This window comes from Ictalurus punctatus, chromosome 14 (assembly GCF_001660625.3).
Source record: "Ictalurus punctatus breed USDA103 chromosome 14, Coco_2.0, whole genome shotgun sequence".
Lineage (NCBI taxonomy): Eukaryota > Metazoa > Chordata > Actinopteri > Siluriformes > Ictaluridae > Ictalurus > Ictalurus punctatus.
The window spans coordinates 26,939,890-26,962,585 of record NC_030429.2 but is presented as its reverse complement, the minus strand read 5'-3'; the positions used below and the strand labels follow the sequence as shown (position 1 = coordinate 26,962,585).

The window sequence follows — 22,696 nt, the reverse complement described above, 5'->3', positions numbered from 1 at the left end:
AGGCAGAGGCGGTGCTTCATTCGCAAAAGTATTATACGATATTCCAATTTTTGCACATAAGATAAAACTTGGACGGAAACGTAGCTGTTGAGAATAAGGTATATTCTATATTAATCATATTTATGGAAATATTTTATCTTACATGGAATAATTACTTACTTACCTAAAAAACATTAATGATAAATACCGCAAGTTTCTTGTATCACAAACAAACAGTTTACAGTGAAAATCTTTATCTATTTACTTTTATCTTCATACGTTGTGTTATTATTTTGAATGTCAATCTCTTTTTTCTTTAATCTGCGTGTGACAGTAATCCACTTCAACTTCATAATAAAAGAGATAACAAATGTAATATAAATCAATTAAAATAATAATCAAAGTACATTAAATCAGTTAAAAACATAAAAGAGATAAAAAAAAATTTTAAAAACCAATGTGAGAAAAACTAAATTTTGTGTATTTCCATCTGCTGCTGATCTGTGAATACTGTGAGGAGGAGGGGCATGATGACATCATCAATCACACACATGTATTTGCCAGTGTGTGTGTGTGTGTGTGTGTGACCTTGATCTTGAGGCGATCTACGATGTCCTGAATGTCCGCACAGGCGAGCGTCTCTCTGAAACTCAGCTCCTTGGCAAAGTTAATCTTATTGTTGAGTTCATGAAGCTGCTCGAGGAACTGCTGCTCCGTCACAGGGCTCTCCAGAATCACACTGCAGAGAGAGAGAGAGAGAGAGAGAGCGAGAGAGCGAGAGAGAGAGAGCGAGAGAGAGAGAGAGAGAGAGAGAGAGAGCGAGAAAGAGACGTGGCATGGAGTGAGAGAGAGTGAGGGAGGGGGGAGGAGGGGGGTAGAGAGTGAGAGAGAGAGTGTGGGGGGGGGGGGGGAGATGGGTAGTCAAACAGACAGGCAGACAGATATTTATACAAACAGATATGATGGACTGAGTAAACAGACTCTCAGAGAGAGAGAGAGGGGGGGGGGGGGAGAGTGAGAGAGAGAGTGGGGGGGAGAGAGAGAGAGAGAGAGAGAGAGAGGGAGAGAGAGAGAGAGAGAGAACCTGATCATGGTGCCGGGTACGAGCAGCTCGTCCACCAGTTGGCTGAGGTGACTGCGTACAGCCTGTCTGTTCTTCAGCCTCACGCTCATACTGACCGACTGCTGCTGCAGCGTCTCAATCTCACTGCTGATGGACGACAGGTCCGCCTGGAAACTGCTCAGCATGCCCTCCATCCTCTACACACACACACACACACACAACACTGATGTACAGACTCACACTATGACACCTCCTGATCCCTAGGACAAAATGGGCGGAGCTTAAATTAAACTTGATCAGCCAATCGCCAGCTTCATCATGCCACACATCCGACTCAAAGCGACTTAACATTAGAGTTCAGCAGCTACCCAGGTTCTCTACGCTGATGTTAAGGTGCAGTTACAGGTACAACTACAGCGGTGATGTCACATGATGGAGTTGGAAGGATGTGATTGGCTGATCAAAGCCCTTGGTCACATGATCTCACCTCCAGTATGGAGTCGCAGGCGGTGATCTGGTTGTGCAGTGATGCGATGTTCTCACTCTCCTTAATGTCTGTACACACTCCAGTCAAGGACTTGCTGCTGCTGCTGTTATTATTAGAAGTTATTTGAAAACTTTTAGATTAGTAAAGAGGAAGAAGCAATAAGTAAATGCGCCCCTTTCACACGTCATGACTAACTTGTGTGAGCATGGTTCTTGCTTTGTGTAAATTACCTTAAACTAAAACATTAAACTAAATTTTTTACCTCCCCCCCCTTTTCCTGTATTTCTGACCAATTATTTAAGCCCCGCCCCCTTTCCTACACACCACTCAGCCAATGTTTTGTTTCCTGCTTTTTTGTTTCTTTTAACTATCAAACCAAACAGCACACAAACAAACCATCAACCTCAGTTGATTATTTTCCTAGAACAGCATGCCCCCAAGTGCTTTACTCCTCCTACAGCACAGCGATTTACCAACAACTACAATACATCTTTTATTAAAGGACGACACAATGTACTATTTATCCATTTCTCATTACATTTAATGTCCGTCAGACAAGTCAGTCCCTGTTCTCGCTTCATTACAGCAGCTGTAAACAGCCATACCCTCACCAGCCCTCTCTTTATCCTCTCTCTTCATGTGAATAAGACCAAAAAAATAAAAACGCAGCTCGTCACATTACTGAGAAAAAAAACGCAAAGAGTCGTTAAGTTCCAGCTTTACCTGTGACACTGGAGACTCCTTCCATAAATTTTAAATACACGTCACCTTACAGAAAAGTGCAGCGCACACTGTAAAATCCCTGTGAACGAGCTGTTGCTATAGAAACGCTGACGTATCAGAACGAACGCATTAATACAAACCTGCTGCTGTTATAGAAAACTAATCAACACCTTCTAACCAATCAGAATCCAGAACTCATCAGCACTGTGGTGTAACAATGAGTACTGAGGGTCCGAGACGTTGATCGGCGAGGATACAGTCTTTGATCGAGGCCTGTTCAATGCGCTGTAGCTCCGCCTCCACCTGCTTAGAGTACTGACGCAGATCCACACCCTAAAGGAGAAGAAAAAAAAAACGTATAACACTGCTTTAACTGATATGATGAGAGCGATGGAATACACACGCTTTAGAAATGTTTCTGATGGTGAAGGGTTGATTTGGGAAAAGTGTACTCTCACCGTCCTGAGAGCTTCCTGCACCAGCTCGTCCTCCAGATTGGCCTGAATGTGGACTGAAGAGAAAAAACACACCTCATTAAACTCACACTCTGTCATATACAGTGTGTGTGTGTGTGTGTGTGTGTGTGTGTGTGTGTGTGTGTGTGTGTGTGTGAGAAGTCTGTAGTGAACTTACTGTCCACCTCGTCCAGAATGAACTCGTCCGAGGACAGGTCCAGATCCCCCAGGTTCAGCGGGGCCACGACGTCAGCGTCAGACTTCTGCTCACAAAAACCACACAGTGTGATGAAGAGAAAGGCTGCGCTGATACTAACAAAACCATCACGGCTACCTGCGGCTCTCCTGTGGGTGTGGCCTGCCTGCACCAACCATCTCTGCTACATCCTTACAAACCTTTATTTTATTTCGTAGCGTCTCTATACGCATTATATGACAGGAGCAGGAATTAACTGCAGGTTAGGAGCAGCGAGGAACTGAAGAAACGTCACACAACACCCTCTGTAGGACTGGACAGAGGAATCGATCGAGACAACAGTGTGGATTTGTTACTTCTTCACAGCGTCACACGTCACCTGGTAAAATTAAGAAAGCGTCGGCTCCGTGTCTCCTTTCACTTTACCGCTAGCTAGTTCCGTCACGATAACTACTTCTGTTGGACGATATATCGCTCCAGAAATAATTGCGATAAACGATACTATTGTCCACGTTATGTCACTGATATAACGATAATATACTAGCATTAATAACGCACGTACACCCTTTCAACACATAATGAACTTTTAATTATTCAGACACTGTAATAGCTTAAGTGGCTCAATCCCCGACGTTACTGACTACTGATCTTTCTAGATGATTCTTCTTCAAAAACATTGTTAGTGCGTTGGTAATATCTTGCGTGTCTCAGGTACAGGTGCTCACTACATGGGGTATACCACAGTGACATCATGTCATTACGCTACACTGCAGCCTATAGACCTGCGATGGAACATTAAATTAGACTCAGACTAACACTGGACCAAGTCTGCATTCAAAACATCTCAGGGTTATTAAAGTATTGGCACCCCTGCCCGTGTGTCAACTTAAATCAACTAAGACTGTGTCCATTTACACACTTATTTACACTGTGCTCAGTGATTTGAAACCTCACACCAGCACGCAAGACATTCTATTATATAAAAACAGCGTTAATAAACACCTTACAAGTGCTACTTCCACATTTTAGGAGTGCTAGGCTAATCAGCTAGTTGTCTGTAACCTAGCAACTGAGTCTCAGTGAAAGCACTAGGACTCCAAAAACAGACAATATTTTTTAAATGTATTTATTCTGGAATACGTTTCATTCATACCTCGTCCTGTAAATAATCCATGGCGCTGGTGGTGGAGCCGACAGCTGTGTTTCCTTCAGAAGGAGCCTCAGTGCTGACAACATCATCCGCCATTGTGGCCGGAAGTACAAAATAAAACTACAAAAGTCCCTCTTCATTTCCGGTCGTGTGGAAACGTAGCGTGTGGTTCAAATGTCCGTTCATAAAAACGTCAACCGAGTATTTAAATTAAACTGTTTAAAATACTGTAAGTGATGCATCAATCGTACCACAAAATATTAACTATAACTGAAGAAAAAAATTGTAATAGTTATCAAAGTTTAACCCTGTTGTTTATAGATATTTGTATGATTTCTCTACTACAGGTTCTAAAAATATTAATCCCTCTACTTTGTGGATAATCTTTAAAATTTTGAAGAAGAAAAAAAAACTATTATTATTTATTTATTTATTTGTCTGCTAATATAACAACACTTTAAAAAACAAACAAACAATTGTGTGTACATATTGCGTTTAACAACAACAGCGTCATCACGACTATTTCTTACAATACATAATCAAGTTATGGAATTAAAAAATAATAATTTAAACGAATGAAACAAAGATGAAGCGTTCGAAGTTTTAACTGATTAACAGCTTTAAGATGTATTGCTCGTTCGGACATTTTCCCCGTGACGGACCCACTTCCGGCACAAAACGGCGTGATACTCTCGCGAGAGTTCCTCCACTTCCTCTTCGCGCGGAACTCGCTTCCAAGATGGTGAGTGCGAGCTTGAGCTTTGAGATTTTGTTAGGAAAAATCGCCCAACATCGCCTTTTCAGTGCTTCATATATGACCATGAAGGTTATATTAGATACGGGCACGGCGTGTGGGTTAGATATTGTGGTGTATTTGATAGTAATGATGGGAGATGATCTGGTTAAAAGTGATGTGAAGAGGTTGCAGCTATGGCGGAGCTCAGAGCTGTTCTATATAACAGGAGTGTAATAAAGGGAAGCTGTGTACTCAGTGTAACTTATTAAAAAGCTTGAATTGTTGACTTATTGTATGTGATAAGAAAATAGATATGTATAAATAAATGGATAAATGTTGCTGGGCTAGTGTTGTTGGCTTACAGTTAATGTTGGTCATCATAAATAACTACAATGTGCACTGTTCACTCTGTAAAGAAATACTGAAATATTCATACTGAAGCTCTGTTTTAGCTCAAAATACCTCACTTTTAACTCTTCACCACTGAGTAAACTGGTCTATAAAGACTCCAGCTATATGAAAGTGTATTAAGCCCTATTCAGGTGGGGTTAGTTTCTCATGTCAAGGTGTTTTAATGTAATTATACTTTAATTCTTTACTGGAGTGTAATTTGGGACTTTTCTGAATCTGTCATGTTTCAGAAATGCATATCTTACGTTCAGAAGAAATGCGCTGTGTTTCACTGTAAAAATGAGCAGTAGAAATAAATCTTAGGTAATATCTTGTGTTTGGAGGGAATATGTTTTTGCTCATTTGAGAAAGTATAAAGACACTACAGGAAAGCTCTCGGTCTTTTCCTCGTTCTGTTATCTCCTGCTGAAACCTGTAAAATTGTAGACATGTCAGAGAAGCGACGATTATTTGGGGGTTTAGTTAAGATACTTGTTGCGTCCCAATTCACCCGCTACACTACACTATGCACTAAAAGTGTTTTTGTTTTTTTTAATGGATAAAAGTACATAGTCTGAGTTTATAGTAAAGCGTATGTAGGTACTGGGAGATACTAACAAACATACACGTAATGGAAGAGAGCGTTGTGGTCATAAACAAACTCTGTAAACACTTTGTTAACGTTTAAGTTCTTTATACTTGAACACTGAAGATGCGTCACCGACGCTGCACTCGTCCGCCATGTTTTCAGGGTGAATTTGGCGAAGTGAACTGTCACAAAAGTAATATTTTGGGCTGGAAGTGTCCACGGATATCCACGCTTAGAAAATCTACCAGAAATAGTAGACTCTTGGGATACCTGTTTCAACAACCTGCAAGTCGGGACACGCTAATTTTAATCTTGGATACTGTTTAGGACAGATAATGGGTGAATTGGGATGCCGCAACTTGAGTTCCTAACACTGGTGCAGGCTACTGACTATATGTTCTAGTCATGTGATCATCGGGAAGAGCTCTGATTTGACTGTACAGCTAGCAGAGTGTAGGATGTCCTCCAGTAATGTTGATTAACAGACTTGTTTTTGGGAGATCAAACTTTCTTTTATCGTCAAACGTTACCAAATACGGAGTGTTCAACCAATGTTACCTGTACGTTTCCTTCGCAGTCTCTCGTCATTCCGGAGAAGTTCCAGCACATCCTTCGTGTTCTCAACACGAACATTGACGGCAGGAGGAAGATCGCCTTCGCCATCACCGCCATCAAGGTGAGCCGAGACACTCGATTCTGATTAATGGTCGTGTTTAAGTGAGTCCTTGATGACGCTGAAGGGTGTGTGTGCGCAGGGGGTTGGTAGACGATACGCCCATGTTGTCCTGAGGAAGGCCGACATCGACCTCAGCAAGAGAGCTGGAGAACTCACTGAGGATGAGGTATGACATCACAACGCGTAATTAGTGTTACCTCTGTCCAGTGCGAGGTCGTGTAAAGTAATTAACCGTTTATTTCTCCGCAGGTCGAAAGGGTCGTGACGATCATGCAGAATCCTCGCCAGTACAAAATCCCAGATTGGTTCCTCAACAGGCAGAAGGACGTTAAGGATGGCAAATACAGCCAGGTACGAGATGAGACGTGTCCTGTGATGAACATCTGGGATTTAATGACACTTTTCTATGCGTGGGTCTGATCTTGTATCAGGATCTGGTTATACGGAAAGAAAATGTACAGCGTGTATATAAATAGTTTTTCTGGTAAGTAGTTTAGTTGTTGGTGCTTGTAGAAGGGGGCATCGTTGGCTCGGTTTATATCCCAGTTTAACTTGTGTGAAAAATTGGAATGTCGCATAAGCTATTTGCGAATCGAACACTGTTTCAATCTCATTCAAGAGAACAAACTCGTCTCTTCTGAAGAAACGTGCGCAAACAAAATATCATTACAAGTGGAATTGTTGAAAGCTGGGGAAGCCATTGTGGGTCTTTGTTCCAGTATAATAAATGAATTGGACTTCAGAAACCTCACCTCGTTATCTTGAGGTTGGAGGCAGACGTTTGATATTTGGGAAGGGAATGGTGCGAGACAGCTCTGGGAGGTGATTATACCAAATTATTGCGATGACTCGCTTTGGCTCGGGCATTTCAGGATGAGAGCTGTGTGCAGTGGGGTCGGTTCTCTGGTTAGTCCGGTTATGAGACCCACCACTCCCCAGTTCCCTCAGAAAAACGCTGTACAAGTCTGCCATGTGTGCTGAATATCCAATCACATCAGACAATTATCCAGTCACATGATTATTTATTTTTTTATGCACATTGAGAAATTTATACTTTAAGTGTTTCCATTGTACTTGTGTGCTTTCGTCTTATCGCATAAAACTGCATCATTTGAGCGCAAGTATTTATTTATGCGAATTTTGGAGAACGTATTCGCATCTGATGTTTCCATCCAGCATGTGAATGGAAACTTAGCTAGTGTCCTCATCTATCACTGGATTAGGCTTGTAACCACTCTATTATAAACAGGGTGATGAGAACTAATTGGTTAGGTACCAACATATTTTAAATATCTAGCATGTATGTTTTTTGTTCTGTGTGTGTTGTTTAATAGGTGTGAGTCTGGATTTATATTAAGACTTAAATGTGTGCGTTGTGTTCCAGGTTCTGGCCAACGGTCTGGATAACAAGCTGAGAGAAGATCTGGAGAGACTGAAGAAGATCAGGGCTCACCGTGGTCTCAGGCACTTCTGGGGGTGAGAATCTGTTTTATTATTGTTTCAGTGTTAGAAACTGTAAAATGCTCAGTGTTCCAGGTTCTTCGGGATGGATTGATGTACTGATTTCCTTTTCTCCCTCTCCCCAGTCTGCGTGTGCGTGGTCAGCACACTAAGACCACCGGCCGTCGTGGTCGTACCGTCGGTGTGTCCAAGAAGAAGTAAACGCTCTCCCTGCTCCCCGATGTCAATAAAACCACCGTTCATAAACTCCGTGCTCTCTGTCTTGGTTTGTTGGTCTTGTGTGTGTTCATTATTTAATGTTCTGGTTATTGTGATAATAAACTGGCAAATATCATTCAGTACATCAGAAAAGTAAAATAACACAGGGCTGAGACTCAGATTTGTCAGATTGCTTTGTGTTTTCTTGTTTTTGAGAGATGCAGCATCCTTTTCCACTGGTGACCCTGTACTATGGCCCGTCTGAACCTTTCAAATGCTTATCTTCTGATCTACTCGCATCTGGTACAATATGTTCTGATCACGAGTGTACAGTCGAGACACAGCTGTTCACACCTGGCATCATGAATGCATTTCCAGTGACCTCTTGTGAACGGATCTCATACCGAATTTCCACTGGAGAAAGGCCGTCCTATGTGTTTATTACACCTGCACTTATTTCCCGGACAAATCATGTATCATATGAGTACAGACTGTTTTAACCTTGTAGTCTGCTAATGAGACATCTGAATGAAGCTATGAAAAGCAGTTGCTTTCATTTGAGAGGTTATAGTAGTGGTGTTATCCGTTGATGCTAGCGTTGGAGAGTGATGATAAATTTTCCAAGTAGGGTAACGGGTGCTTTGGCGTTCTTTTGTTGCTGACTGGGATGTGTTTATGTTCATGTTACAAATGTCCCAGACTACCTCTGAATGTGGTTTGAGTGATCGACTCGCAGTCTGTCTTCGAGATACATTTGTCCCCGTTCACACCCATATTTGCTGCTGCCCACGTGATCAGATCACCCAGGGTGCAGGTTAATTCTAGATGTGCACAGGCCATTTGGAAGGTGCACATAACTATACAGTAATGACCTCTGGTGGTCACTATAACCACTGCGTTCTGTAGGAATAAGAAGTGTGTTGTACAGTGATCATAATGCCATGCTGTTTATCATCCTACAGTAGTTTTAATGCTAGTTCTGGACTGGTCTGAGTGGTTTACTTTTGTTCCAACCCAAAGATATCTTTTTTTTTTTTTTTTTTTTTTTAAATATAATAGTGTTCACCTTTCGCCAATCACGTCAAACTCAGTACTCAATTGCCCCCATGACCAGGGAAAAACCCCAAGTGTGAAAAATAAGTGTGAAATTGAATAGCAGTATTAATGTGGACTGAAACCACCTTTCTATTGGACAGCACTGTATGGTTACTAATCCAAATCCAGAACCATCACTACGCTGGTTTAGTACCCGTGTCTGTTTTCCAGATCATTACCCATGAAGGTAGGACAAGTTCTTGAATGAGTGCAGTAATTCTGTTTCTGTACATTTAGAACGGACTGATAGAGCATAATTTAGAGCAAGCGTAAAGAAATGACATGGTAAATTATCACGGTTTGTGTATCGGACTCCATACCTTACATAATCTGTTCCTCCAACCACACTGATAAAGAGCTGCTCCTCAGGAACCAACCAAACTGCTATCCAGGTTTTCAAATGTACTCTACAGGAATGTTAGTAGACACTGCTTGTGAAGATCACTGTGCTGTATGCGCAGGGAGGAAAATGGGTTGTAGTTGGTGCCTTTTCAAAATGGTGGCTTTCTGACTCAAATTCTGATTTCTGATTGCTTTCTGATTTCTTTATTTTCTTCTTATCTGATATTCGATTACACTTTATGTCTACGCTGCTTTTCATTCATGCACTGTTAGCTGCACGGCTAGCTAATGCCTGTCTGCTTATACATTTCACCCATTTTCATTTAATTTTATTTATTTACATTTTTATTATTTAAATATCTTACCCAGTCCAGTCACGGAGGAAACGTACCGGTCTGGGAGAGGAGAAATCTACTGTTCTGGGTACATTATAGTGTATGTAGAGTAAAGACAACACACCATCTCACGCTTTATTATTATATCTTTATTACTGTGCTTATTATTATTATTATTATTATTATTATTATATCTCATTTGTGACATTCAGGATATTTCTGAGAAAGTATAACAGTAAATCTTTCTACATCAGCATACAGGGAAAACAACAATACAAACAATATGAAGATTTGTGAAAAAAAATTCAGTGTAAAAATTCAAATACAAATGAATACATTGTTTCATGTTCAACATAATCATATATTATTAAAAGTGAAAAAAAAATCTAAATGTGAAAAACTAAATAAATATTAAATATATAATAAAATACTAAATGGGGTCGGGGTGTAAGGGGTTGAGACACGTGTGTGTCAGTGTGTGTGCGTTGTGAGAGCAAAGGGATTAACTTGTGTGTGTGTGTGTGTGTGTGTGTGTGTGGTAGTAGTGATTAGTGTGGTCAGTGGGTCTGTTGTGTGTTCAGCTAAACCATTAGCATACTGATTCTCTCTCTGTCTCTCTCTGTCTCTTTTTTCTCCCTGTTTCTCCTGCTTTTATTCATGTTTATCACCAGTTTTGTTGAAGATCAAATATTCTTCCTTTTTCTGTCTGTCTCTCTCCCTTACTCTCTGTGATCCCAGTCTTTGTTCTTTTTATTTGCTGTCCTTTTCCTTATTCTTTGGTTTTGTGCGATCCCCTGTGAGCCTCAGCCAGCACACACACATTCTTGCTTGTAGTGTTTAGAAAGGATGAACGCTCTGAAAGCAAGAAATGCAAACCACAATCAATCAATCTCTCTCTCTCTCTCTCTCTCTCTCTCTCTCTCTCTCTCTCTCTCTCTCTCTCTCTCTCTCTCTCTTTCTCTCTCTGAGGTGAACGAGTTGGGGTTAAGGCCGGTCAGAGGCGTGATGTCCATCCACAACTCCTGATTTTACATGGGGACAAGAATTGCGTTTGGACAATCAGCTCCGGACCAGCAGAGCCCTGAGGACTGGGGAGACGAGGAGTGGAAAAGAAGAGTGGAAAATGGCGTGAAAGAGGAAGACAGAAGAAGAAGATGAGAGACAGTAGAGGAGGAGAAGAGTAAATAAGTTCCGCCTCATAACAAAAGAGATGTGACGAGGAAAAGGAGAGGAGATTAGCAGAGGGCAGAGAAGATGAAGAGGAGAAGAAACAAAAGAATAAAGGATAAAAAAATCAAGAAATGAAACTTTGTAACAAAGAGCACTGTCATTAACAGATTTATGTTTTTTTTTAAATATGTAAAATATACATCAGTATTCTTATCTTGTCTTTATTCATTTTTCTTTTCAAAATGAAAATGGGGAAATAACTTATCAGTTGTTACTTAAAAAGTATTATTTATTATTATTATTAGGTTTTTTTCCTTGTCACACACTAAAATAGGAAGTGAACATGTTTTTCCCTAAAATTATTTTTGCGAAATTTAAAACTGACTTTTTTAAAGTACAGAAATCAAACATTCATGAATCTAAATGTGAAAAATTTACACCTCAGAACATTTCAGCGCGAGCAGAGTCAAGCTGGGAGTACAGTCATCTATTCTACAGACTAGCTTCTGGTTACGATGTGGACTTATTCTGTTTTTGTAAATGATTTGATAAATATATGTGCAGAAATACATTTCACCTGACTACAATATTCTCAATTTGCAGCCGTCATGTCGTCCCCCTTCACTATCACATATGTGATGTTTTTGCATATTAGCAGGACATCAGGCTCTGAATATATATATCTATATAAATATCTTACTGAATAATCACTGACACACATCCGGGTCCATCAAGATCCTTCACTGAATCTGACATGATGAAAACAAACATCTGAAATGGAAAAACAAATGAAAGCAACATACACAGACTTGATCTATTATTCATTACTGATGTGAGGGGCGGAGTCTAGTTGACCGTTGGCCAATTAACAAGCGACTGACACAGTTATTGTGTAAAACCGTTGATGCTGCTGCTGCTGCTGCTGCTGCTGTGTAAAAAGTCTTCCTGTCCTCTGCACAACACCTGCTTCTTCCAGGACATGTTTACCTGAAAGATTCTTCTGAATAAACACCTGACATACTGTTTTATCATTTAAAATCCTAACACGGAATTCACATTTCACTCCTGAGTCATCTAAAGCAAAGGCTGTACTCTGACCCTCTCTATAACACACACACACACACACACACACACACACACAATGATCAGTGGTGTTGGGATCACTGCACACACACACTTATCCACATATAATAGCACTACACAACACCACACAGCTTTAAAGATCAAAACACACACACACACACACACACAAACAGGACCAACATGCAACTTTCTCTCTCTCTCTCTCTCTCTCTCTCTCTCTCTCTCTCTCATCCACTTGTCGTACTATCACATGATCTAATAAACCGAATGAAGATGAAGGGAAAGTGGAGAGGAATGTAAAAAGGAAAGAAGAGAGGAGCGATATATGGAGAGTGTGCTGTTTTAAAATTTGACAGAAACACAACATGCTGTCATTATTCGTTCCTTTCTAAACAATTAAACATACACAAACACACAAAAACTAAAGTTCTTTAACAGTAAATAAACTAAAGGTAAAGAGACTATAAACTGAGAAATACAGCTCCTGGGGAAACACACAACCTGGTTTCTAATGCTTTTAGTTCACAGAGCTACAATTACTAAAACTGAAACTGAAACTAAAACATTTAACAAGTCAATAAAGTCCATCTAAAAAGGAAAAGGGAAAAGATTAAACTAACAAATCCACGTCGAAAACTGCGTAAGAGCAAACGAAAGCTTATATTCAAGCTAAAATGGACAGAAATCAGATCTATAATAACACTCTCCTGTCAGAAATCTAAACTTTACAGGTCATTTTTTTCCTCAAACATACAGTGGCTTTGAAGCTTTAACGGTGTACATTAAATCAGATCAGATCTAACGCACACTGCAGCCTGTATGTTGCTTCAGTTTTCTGTCTCTTTTACATTGTTATGCTAGTTTTTAAAGCTAATCATTTTGTATCTTTTATATAGTTAAGCTAGTTTTTAGGGGTGTATTTTGCATTATTAATCTATTTTAAAGATCGTTTAAAAGTAAAAAAAAATATATATTTAAAAAACTAGTTTTTAAGTCTCATTTACATAGCTAAGCTAGTCTGTGGGCTGTTATACTTTGTTAAGCTAGTTTTTTAAAATGTATTTTACATAGGTAAACTGTTTTAATCTACATTATAAAGGTAATTTCTCAGGTATCGTGCGGTAGTAAGCTAGTTTTAAGCTAGTTTTTAGTCTATTGTACATTGCTCATGTTTATCCTCAGTATATTATCCACACAGTAACACAGGTGTTGTATTTGTTGGTTTTATGTGTTATAGACGTGTTTACTGAAGGGTTTAGAAACACGCTGCATGCATGATCAGGTTAGTTTGAAACAGCGACATCGAGGCCTGTATAACATAATAATATCAAATATTCTGTCAAAATATCTGACCGCTATTAAAAATGTAACTTTTTACAAAATAAAAAAAATGGTTGAAATGCCCATCCTTATACAATACTGGAGCTAATATATATATTTTAATAAGAGAATGATATCAAAAAGTTCAGCTAATGTACTTCACATGTTCTAATAAAGTCAAAACTCTAAAAGTAAAACAACAACAAAAAAAAACAGTAACTTCTCACACAGTTGGCGTTATGGACACTTTTCGAGTTAATGTTCGCTAAAACTAAAAAAATAAAAATAAAAACTTGTAACAGAAACGTTGTATTAATGTTTATAAATGTTACACAAAGGTTCTCAAAAACCTCAACAGATTGAGAGTCCTGTAACATTCAGAAAACTTTCAGCTGAATTAAAACTGTTAACAAGTTTAAACCGTGTTTAAATCGTGTTACACTTCATCTTCTCCGCCCTCTAATGTACCTCTAAAGATACTAAAGATGCACCGCTGAAGGTTCCACGCGCGAGACCAACATCTGCACCCGGAACACCACAGAGGTTTTTTTTTTTGGTTTTACAATAGCGAGATTCTAAAGTTACTACAATATCGACCGACTATCAACATGAAACACATCTAATCGGACTCTTGTCTGATCTCAGTGTTACCGCTTAACCAATGAAATGCATGCTGATTAGGTGAGTGCTGGGTTGGGTGTGTATGCGAGTGTGTGTGTGTTCCCTCCTTTTGAGCAGTAGGCCTCTGTCCTGACACCCACAGCTGCCGTCGCACAATAGAGCCGGTCCACGCAAAACGCCTTCGCTCGACACAAAGAGCTGAAACGCGACATCGGAAAGCTGTAAAGACTCGTCAAAGCATTTCAAAATAAATATTCAATCGAAGGCCTGTTGGGAGAAGAAAAAAAAAAAAAAGGAAGGAAGTTAAAGACAGAAGAAATAAAAAGTTGTGTTCAAATCCCTGCCTCAGATTCACACTTCTTGTTGTTGATTTCTCCCTCTTCTTCTTCTTCTTCTTTTTCTTCTTTTTCTTCTTTTTTTTTCCTTCCATTGATTCTCGATTCTTCTTCTCAGCGTTCTTCTGTTGGACTTTATTTTCCGCTCTGCTCTTTCCGTGTCCTCTCTCTGTCCGAGCTCAACCCTTACTGACGCTTTCTCCCTCTGTCCCCTACTTTTCCTCTCCCCTCTTTTCACTCCCCCATCTCTCTCTCTCTCTCTCTTTCTTATTTCATGCAGGACTGGGGTTTCCTAAGAGACTGGACCTCAATGGAGAAAATCTCCCCGGACACAATGCGGTGAGAGAGGAGGGGGGATGGAGGAGGAGGGGGGGATGAGAGGGACAGAGGGATGCAGATGCAGAACGGACCGATCGAGAAGAAAACTGACCAAGTGGCACTGTCTGAGAGATTAGACTCGCTGGTCACTCGCTGGTCAGGTTTGCAAACCGTTCTCAATGTCAAACATTCATTTTCTTAGTAAAAGAACTTTAGCTATCACCGGATAAGCTCTGAAGACACATTAGCAGTTTTGTGGAACTCTAGTGATCTGATTAATGGATGAAATAAGAGGTGGCCATGATAGTGCTTCAGTGAACTTCCTGGTTTTTAGAGAAGGTGCTGATAAACACGACGGAGTACAAGTGCGGCAGCGTGACGGAAACTGCTAGAACATGGTTTACAGTGGACTTGATAAGAAGGATCATTATTCATAAGTTCATAAGTAATTTATCAGAACAGCACATTTCCACCAGGGGGTTTATTAAATATGATAAATATCGCTCCACATCGCTGCTGAGTTCTGGGTTCTGATTGGTCAGAAGGTGTTGATTAATTCTCTATAACAGCAGCTCTGACAGTAGCGTAGGTTTATATTAATGCACTCGCTCTAAAACATTATGGTTTCTATAGTGTGTGTGTGTGTGTGTGTGTGTGTGTGTGTGTGTGTGATCGTTGATGTTCTGTAAGGAGGCGTTAAAGTTTCTTTAATGTTTATGGAGTGCAGGACAAACACACGTCTTTCATTACTGCACACACACTCAAATTTTATGGCTGTGAAGTCGGGCGCTCGTGCCGTCCAAACGCACTTCCTCTCCCTGTAGAGAGCCAGGCTGACCTTTGACCCTTACAGTGAATAAACAAGTAAACACACGCACACACTTCGCTCGGCTCAGCAGGACTACATCTACAGCCAATCTGTTCTTCAGGAGCTTTTTTATGGAGCTGTACTCAAACTCTGTGTTAGGAAGAGGTATTCGGCTGTTTAACAAACACTGAGTGTGTGTGTGTGTGTGTGTGTGTGTGTGTGTGTGTGAGAGAGAGAGAGAGAGAGAGTTTTTACTGCAGGGTAAAGAGGGTACTGAATGATAAATGAGTGTGTTCATACACTGATAAAAGAAATCCGACATGGTTATGAGTTGAAAAAATATAAATCATCACTGAGTCAAGTCAAAATTTTGACCTTATTTATTCGGAATTTTTAGAGAGCAGCTGATTTCGGGACAAATATGGTTTAGGCACATGAAGGCTTAATTATGTTATTATGGTGTATTTCTGTCTATAATCAGATACTCAAGGGTTTTATCTGCATTTGGATTCTGGGCTAAAACTCATCACCAGACGTCTGCTGCATTATTCCATAGAGTTATGGGAGATAGTGATGATTATGAAGTGGAGTTACTGTTACTACCATGAAGATGATTATTTAACAAAAACAGCATGACCTGAAGTGTTTTATTCCTCGCAGAGCAAAGCAATTTTCCAAAAAACATTTAATTTATTAAAGGAAAAAAATCTTTCATTCTTTTTTCATTTCTAGTTACAATTAATGTTGTGAAATGTCCATGAAACACATCAGTCCCTGTTCTCACTTACACTATAGCAGCTATAAACAGTCATTCCCTCACCAGCTTCTCTTTTATTCTCTCACTTTATTCTCTCGCTTTATTCTCTCTGTTTATTCTCTCGCTTTATTCTCTCGCTTTATTCTCTCACTTGAAGTTAATAAGGCAAAAAACACATCATGTTAACGAGAAACTGCAAGGTAGCATAAACTCCTCAGAAATCTTAAAGTTTTACTTCTGACACTGGAGACTCCTTCCATAAATATTAAATAAACGTCTCCTAAGGGAAAACTTCTCCACCATGTCAATGATTCCACACGTTCATTTTTTTATGCGGCGCGTCTGCCGTACAAGTCCCTGTGAACGAGCTGTTGCTATAGAAACGAAAACGTATTAGAACGAGCGCATTGATAGAAACCTGTGATTTGCAGCTGTGAGAGCTGCTGTTATAGAAAATGAATCAACAGGTTCAGATTTGAGCTTTCAACAGAGCTGTGGTATAAATTAATATAACATACGTATCATTTTGAGGGGCGCGGTAGATTAGCGGCTAGCGCTCCAGCCACGCAACTTCGGGGTTGAGGGTTCCACTCCGGTTTCCTCCGTCAGTCCGTCAGTGGCATTTCCAAATTGTCCATAGCACGTGAATGTGTGTGTGTGATTGTACCCTATGATGGGTTGGCACCCCGTCCAGGGTGTCCCCCGCCTCATGCCCCGAGTCCCCTGGGATAGGCTCCAGGGGACTCTACACGACCCTGCGTAGAATAAGCGGTACAGAAAATGGATGGATGGATACTCATAACAACATTCCTAAACCACAGTGTTAAATCTCATCTTTTAAAGACTAACCCGTGATATACAGTATGTTTAAGCATATTCCTTAATCAGATTCAAGTACTCTCATCATCTCTGCAGTTTTCAGGAGAAAGGAGTCAGTAATAATGATGTGTTTATGGATAAATCTAATAAATCTGATATAAAATCTGTTCGTTTTTGATGAACTGATAGAATGAAAGCGGGTGATGGTGGCGAGAGATCCAAATAACATCCATCATCTGTACGTTTATGGTGTTCATGTCAAGGTGAATTAGATTAGCCGTGATAATGACTTCATCAGATCACATGACCTGAAGCCTAGTGTTGGAATGAGTGTGTGTGTATGTGTGTGTGTGTGTGTGTGTGTGTTATTGAGGGGGTCTAGGGCAGATCGTCCGCTACTACAGGTTTGGACAGAGTTATTTCCAGGGCCCTGTCCATCTGTTACCGTGGCAGCAGCGGTGGAGGCGTTGCCATGGCACAGTCCGGACAAAAGGGCGTGGCGTGGGAACGGGTGCAGGGGTCACGAGTGAGGGCGAAGAGGTCAAAGGTCACAGCCAGCTGGCCAGCACAAGAGGAGATGTGGGTGAGAAAAGAGGGCGGGACCCCGTCAGGCTGGACACTGCTGGACATTAACATTGAACTGTGTGCGGAGATGAAAGAGGTGTGTGTGTGTGTGTGTGTGTGTGTGTGTGTGTGTGTGTGTGGGAGAGGAATAGGCTCTATGGGAGGCTCCTCACATTATCCTCGCTGTGGACACCACTGCCTAATCGCGCGTAGAATTTGACAGGCAATTGACTCCGGTCAATGTCCACACAAATGCGCCTATTGAGCAATTCCCCAAAATTTTCATGTGTGTGTGTGTGTGTGTGTGTGTGTGTGTGTGTGTGTGTGTGTGTGTGTGTTTGTGAGTGTGTGTGTGTGTGTGTGTGTGTGTGTGTGTGTGTGTGTGTGTGTGTGTGTGGCTCTGTGTGTGTGTGTGTGTGTGTGGCTGTGTGTGTGGGTGTGTGTGTGACTGTGTGTGGGTGTGCGTGTGTGTGTGGCTGTGTGTGTGTGTGTGTGTGCCTGTGTGTGTGTGTGGCTGTGTGTGCGTGTGTGTGTGGCTGTGTGTGTGTGTGTGTGTGTGTGTGTGTGTGTGTGTGTGTGTGCGTGTGTGTGTGGCTGTGTGTGTGTGTGTGTGTGTGTGTGTGTGTGTGTGTGTTGGAGTGGAGTGTATTCATCACGTTCATATAGATAAAATCAGCTTTACTTTAGCTAAAAAGTTGTCTGTTTATGTGAATGATGGGAATTCTTCTGCTTCTGCTGAAAAAGTGTCCCTCTGGATGTATAAAAGAAATGAAACTTACTCACTGTATAAAACAGCAGTGACTTACTCCCAAATGAACAGTGGAAACAGTAAAGGTTAAGTATAAAAAACAAATAAAGATCAACCGTGCGGATGAACATGTAAGGTCGATGACCTCCTATTCATTTTTAAACCACTAGACGCTTTTTCAGACAGTACATTTCATATGTTTGTATTAATTACCACATTTTACAGATCCAACGTGTGTTGAAAAAGTGTTACTCACACAAAAAGTGTGAAGCGGCTTTTTAGCTGAAATTCAGAACCAGACGATTTTCCAGTGAAAGATCAATAAATAATACAAAATAGAAAAAAAAGGATGTTGTTTGTGACCACTCAATATTTTTTTTCCAACAAGAAATTATATACCGGTACACTTTGATTTCCTGGATGTTTTTCTTTTTTAAATTTCATTTTATGTTATCTTACTGTTTTATTTTTGTTTTATATCACGGATGCTGTTTTATTTCGTATACCACTCTATTTGATGTATAGCACTTCAGCTCTGAGATGAAGAGAAGACAGATGAGGTAATCTGTATATTATTTCATGACAATATATATATATATATATACAAATGGGGAAATACAGTGGGAGAAATAAGTATTGAAGGAACGATGAATGGAGCATGTTCAATGCTTTTCCCCCGTGTCATTCCACTTTATTACACAGAACTTTATTTATGGACTTTAATGTTGTGAATTCTTTATATTTCCGGATTTCTCGAGTTAATACTGATGTCTGGTGAAAATTTCATGTGAATAGCCTCATTGGAAATATATTTACTGAAGAAAATGTTGACGCGTCCGACACTAATTTCCCCCACTGTTAATACAGAGAACAGAGTTAATTAGATAATGGTTAAAAAACAACAACAAAAATCCCAGAGACATACATACATTGGGTGATTAGCTATAATCAAGAATATAGATGACCAGTCCAACACACACACTGAACTTCACCTGCTCCCACTGCTCTGTTTCTAGACTTTAGACTTTATTGTGTTTAAAGAAGTGAGTGATATATTTGTTGAACACGGCACAGAGACGCTCAGCGTGATCGCTATGGTACAAGTATGACTAACAGGATTACAGACAACACAGCAGCTTTAGTCCCAACAACACATTCTGTCTCTCAAGATACAACAGTCAAATCTGGAGCATCATAAACCTCCACCAACGTCACGTCTGATTGGCTAATCTGCTGAATAAATAAATAAAATAAATCAGAGCGATTCCATGAGCAGGCTCTGATCTGACATCTCAATCTGCACCACTTCTTTCGTCAGCTGTTGTTTAATATCTAATATAAAACAAGCCAATGCATTAAATCAAGGTTTTTAAGGTGCTTTTATCAACACAGTTCCTACTTTTCATCTTGGTTCTGGAGACTGTGACCGTGTTGAGTTTACATGCTGCATGTAGGGAGCTTCTTATCTGCATCCTCATTATAGCTGATTACATTTAAAGTAAAAAATAATGCCTTTTGACAGTGCCCTTGGAACATTCGGTCACTCATGCAGATCACATTCGGGTCTCATCGTCATTCGAGGGCAACCTGAATAGACAGGACATGCTCTCTGATCTGAACACCTGAAAATCCGCTTCAGGTTCCTGACAAAACTTTAAAGATCCTGGAGCACAACATCTTATCCATGGATTGTGCCATGTTGATTCGCTCGTTCTAATACGTTATCGTTTCTATAGTAACAGTTCGTTCACAGAGTGGACGCTTCACGACGGACTAAAAGCATGTAATCGTCGATATGGTGAAGACGTTTTCTGTAAGGAGATGTTTATTTAACAGATGGAAGATGGAATTTAGATGGAAGGAGTCTCCAGTGTCAGAGGTGAAACTGTAACATTACTTTTTCGACATCTTCAGGACAGAGGAGTTTACACTTCTTTGCAGTTTCTCTGTAACATGAAAAACTGTGGGGATTTTTTTTGTCTTATTAAATTCAAGAGAGAGAATAAAGAGAGAGGGGCTGGTGAGGGAACGACGGTTTATAGCTGCTGTAACATAAGTGAGAACAGGAACTAACACAGATGTTTCACAGACATTCGACAGCATTAACTATAAACCTACACTATGTCCAAACGTCCAGAGATACCTTCAGAAATAAAGAATTTAAATTTTTCTACATAAAAATATACACTACCGGTCAAAAGTTTAGAAACACTCTTTCTCTATTTTTTCTCTCTCCACATTTTAGAATAATAATAAAGTCATCAAAACTCTAGAACAACACAAACTGAACTATTGGAATTATAATACAGAATAAATCACAAGAACTGAGTATTTTAGAATCTTCAAAGTAGACGGAAATGTATTCTTGGCATTTTTCCAACCGATTTTTTATTAATTAAAGTATTAATGGAGTTCCCACATACGCTGGACACTTATTGGTGTGCTTTTTGGAATGTTTCGCTCCGAGTCATCCATTTAAAAAAATATTTTTTTGTAAATAAAATGTTAGTTTTCTAATGAAAGAAACGAACACGTCGGCACGGTTATATTTTTGTCTACGACACAGATTTCACACATTTAATCACACACCTTCAGATCAAAAGCTTTTTAACATCATGAGAAACATTTCAGTCGAGTGTCCACAAACTGGTTGTGTGTATATTTACAAACAGAAAACAGTAATAAACTAAACTAAGTCAATATCTGGTGTGACGACCCTTTAATTTTAAACTGCGTCAGTGGGCTCAGGTGCACTCTGTACAGTTTTATAAGGAAATGATCTGTAAGTTTCACTGAGCATCTTGGAGAATCTGTCCCAGTTCTTCTGGAGACTTTGACTCTCACTCACTTCTTTTTTTGTAACAAACCCCAGCAGTCTTCATTATGTGTTTTTGTCTGGAAACTGCTCTGTTTTTGTAATGTTTCCTACTTCACTGACATACTAAATTAGTTTTTTTGTAACATAAAATGTTTTTGTACAGACTTGACAATGCTGAAGTCATAAAATAAACATCTATAACAAAATTTATACTAAAAAATAGGGTGCATAAGACTTTTACGCAGTACTGTACCTGTGAAAAAAGAAAGAAGGCAAATTGTTGGTAAATTGCTGCAGTGTAAGAGGAATAAAACACGTGGGGACGTGCTGTTACAGGAAAATAATTAACTTCGTCATGTCGACAGTATCACACCAACTCAGTATTTTACTAAACTCTTACTGATCCTTTTAGTGATGTAATGAAACATATTTTCTGTCCTTTTTCTGTGTGATACAGAACTTTTTGGTTTCAAAAGACTCGCTCTTGACTTGCTCCGTGAAACTTCTCTGTTTGTTGCTTTAACCTCTTCACACGAAGATCTGAAACAGACGTGACTCTCACGAAGCGGGAAAACGTTTAGGATCGAGCAAACAAAACGTTAAGAGACAATCCTTGAAAAAACAAATTATAGCCCCACCCAACCCCGGTTAGTCTTTTACTTGGGAGGGCAGCGTCTGTGTCTGTGTGCGTGTGAACAGAAACGGTAAAAGCCGGCAAAAAAAGCAACGCATATGATTACGGACACACAGAGAAAGGGAAGGACCTTTACCTTGAACTCGGGCCGCTCTGTTTCTAGACATTTTTGAGAAAAAAAGTGTGAGGGGTCCAGGGTCAGTGGAGGGGTTCTGGGGTCACACTGGGTCATCTGGGGGTTTCGGGTTTTAAGAGTCAGACAAATGTGATTTGGGGAGCAGATGCTCGATATGCAGATGTCTGTAATGGAATCGAGCGATATTGAATTGGCCTACTTATCATAGAGACAAAAGGCACTCTTCCCGCCCGCGGCTTAAGGGTCATAGGAGGTGTGTGTGTGTGTGCGTGTGTGCGTGTGTGCGCGTGTGTGTGTGTGTGTGTGTGTGTGTGTGTGTGTGTGTGTGTGTGTGTGTGTCTGTGTGTGTGTGTGAAGAGGGGTAGTGGGCTGAACTTGAAGAGGGGTGACTGAGACAGAGGCGGAGGGTCAGTAACGGACTAGCTGGACAGCGGGTATAAGATGGGGTTTAAGTGAGAAAGAGAGAGATTTATCACCACTACAGTTTTTTACAATCTCTATTTTATATGATTATTATTATTGAGATGATATCTGAAGTTGTGTAATAATCATTCATTCATTCATCTTCAGTAGTTTCTTTATCTTAGTCAGGGTTGCTGTGTTCCTCATTTGCAAGTCGCTTTGGATAAAAGTTTCTGCTAAATGAATAAAGTTAAATGTAATTATTTATAATTTAGAAAACTGAAATAT

At 40.1% G+C, this 22,696-nt stretch overlaps 2 protein-coding genes across 2 annotated transcripts in view; one reads left to right on the top strand and one right to left on the bottom strand.

Annotated features, from left to right (window-relative positions):
- vps52 (VPS52 subunit of GARP complex) overlaps positions 1-4,314 on the bottom strand; it is a 10,012-nt gene extending 5,698 nt beyond the window's left edge. The window contains exons 1-7 of the mRNA XM_053685829.1: positions 4,057-4,314; positions 2,886-2,970; positions 2,711-2,763; positions 2,510-2,585; positions 1,530-1,597; positions 1,064-1,239; positions 568-718 (exon numbers count right to left, since the gene is read on the bottom strand). Of these exons, the coding sequence (XP_053541804.1) occupies positions 568-718; positions 1,064-1,239; positions 1,530-1,597; positions 2,510-2,585; positions 2,711-2,763; positions 2,886-2,970; positions 4,057-4,149 (702 nt within the window). The 5' untranslated portion in view covers positions 4,150-4,314. The remainder of the gene's footprint in view (positions 1-567; positions 719-1,063; positions 1,240-1,529; positions 1,598-2,509; positions 2,586-2,710; positions 2,764-2,885; positions 2,971-4,056) is intronic.
- Positions 4,315-4,780: 466 nt separating this feature from the next.
- On the top strand, positions 4,781-8,148 carry rps18 (ribosomal protein S18). Its single transcript, NM_001200152.1, is given in 6 exon segments — positions 4,781-4,795; positions 6,346-6,444; positions 6,524-6,610; positions 6,694-6,795; positions 7,829-7,920; positions 8,031-8,148. Coding segments are annotated over 6 exon segments (459 nt in total). The 5' UTR covers positions 4,781-4,792; the 3' UTR covers positions 8,107-8,148.
- Positions 8,149-22,696: the final 14,548 nt, after the last annotated feature.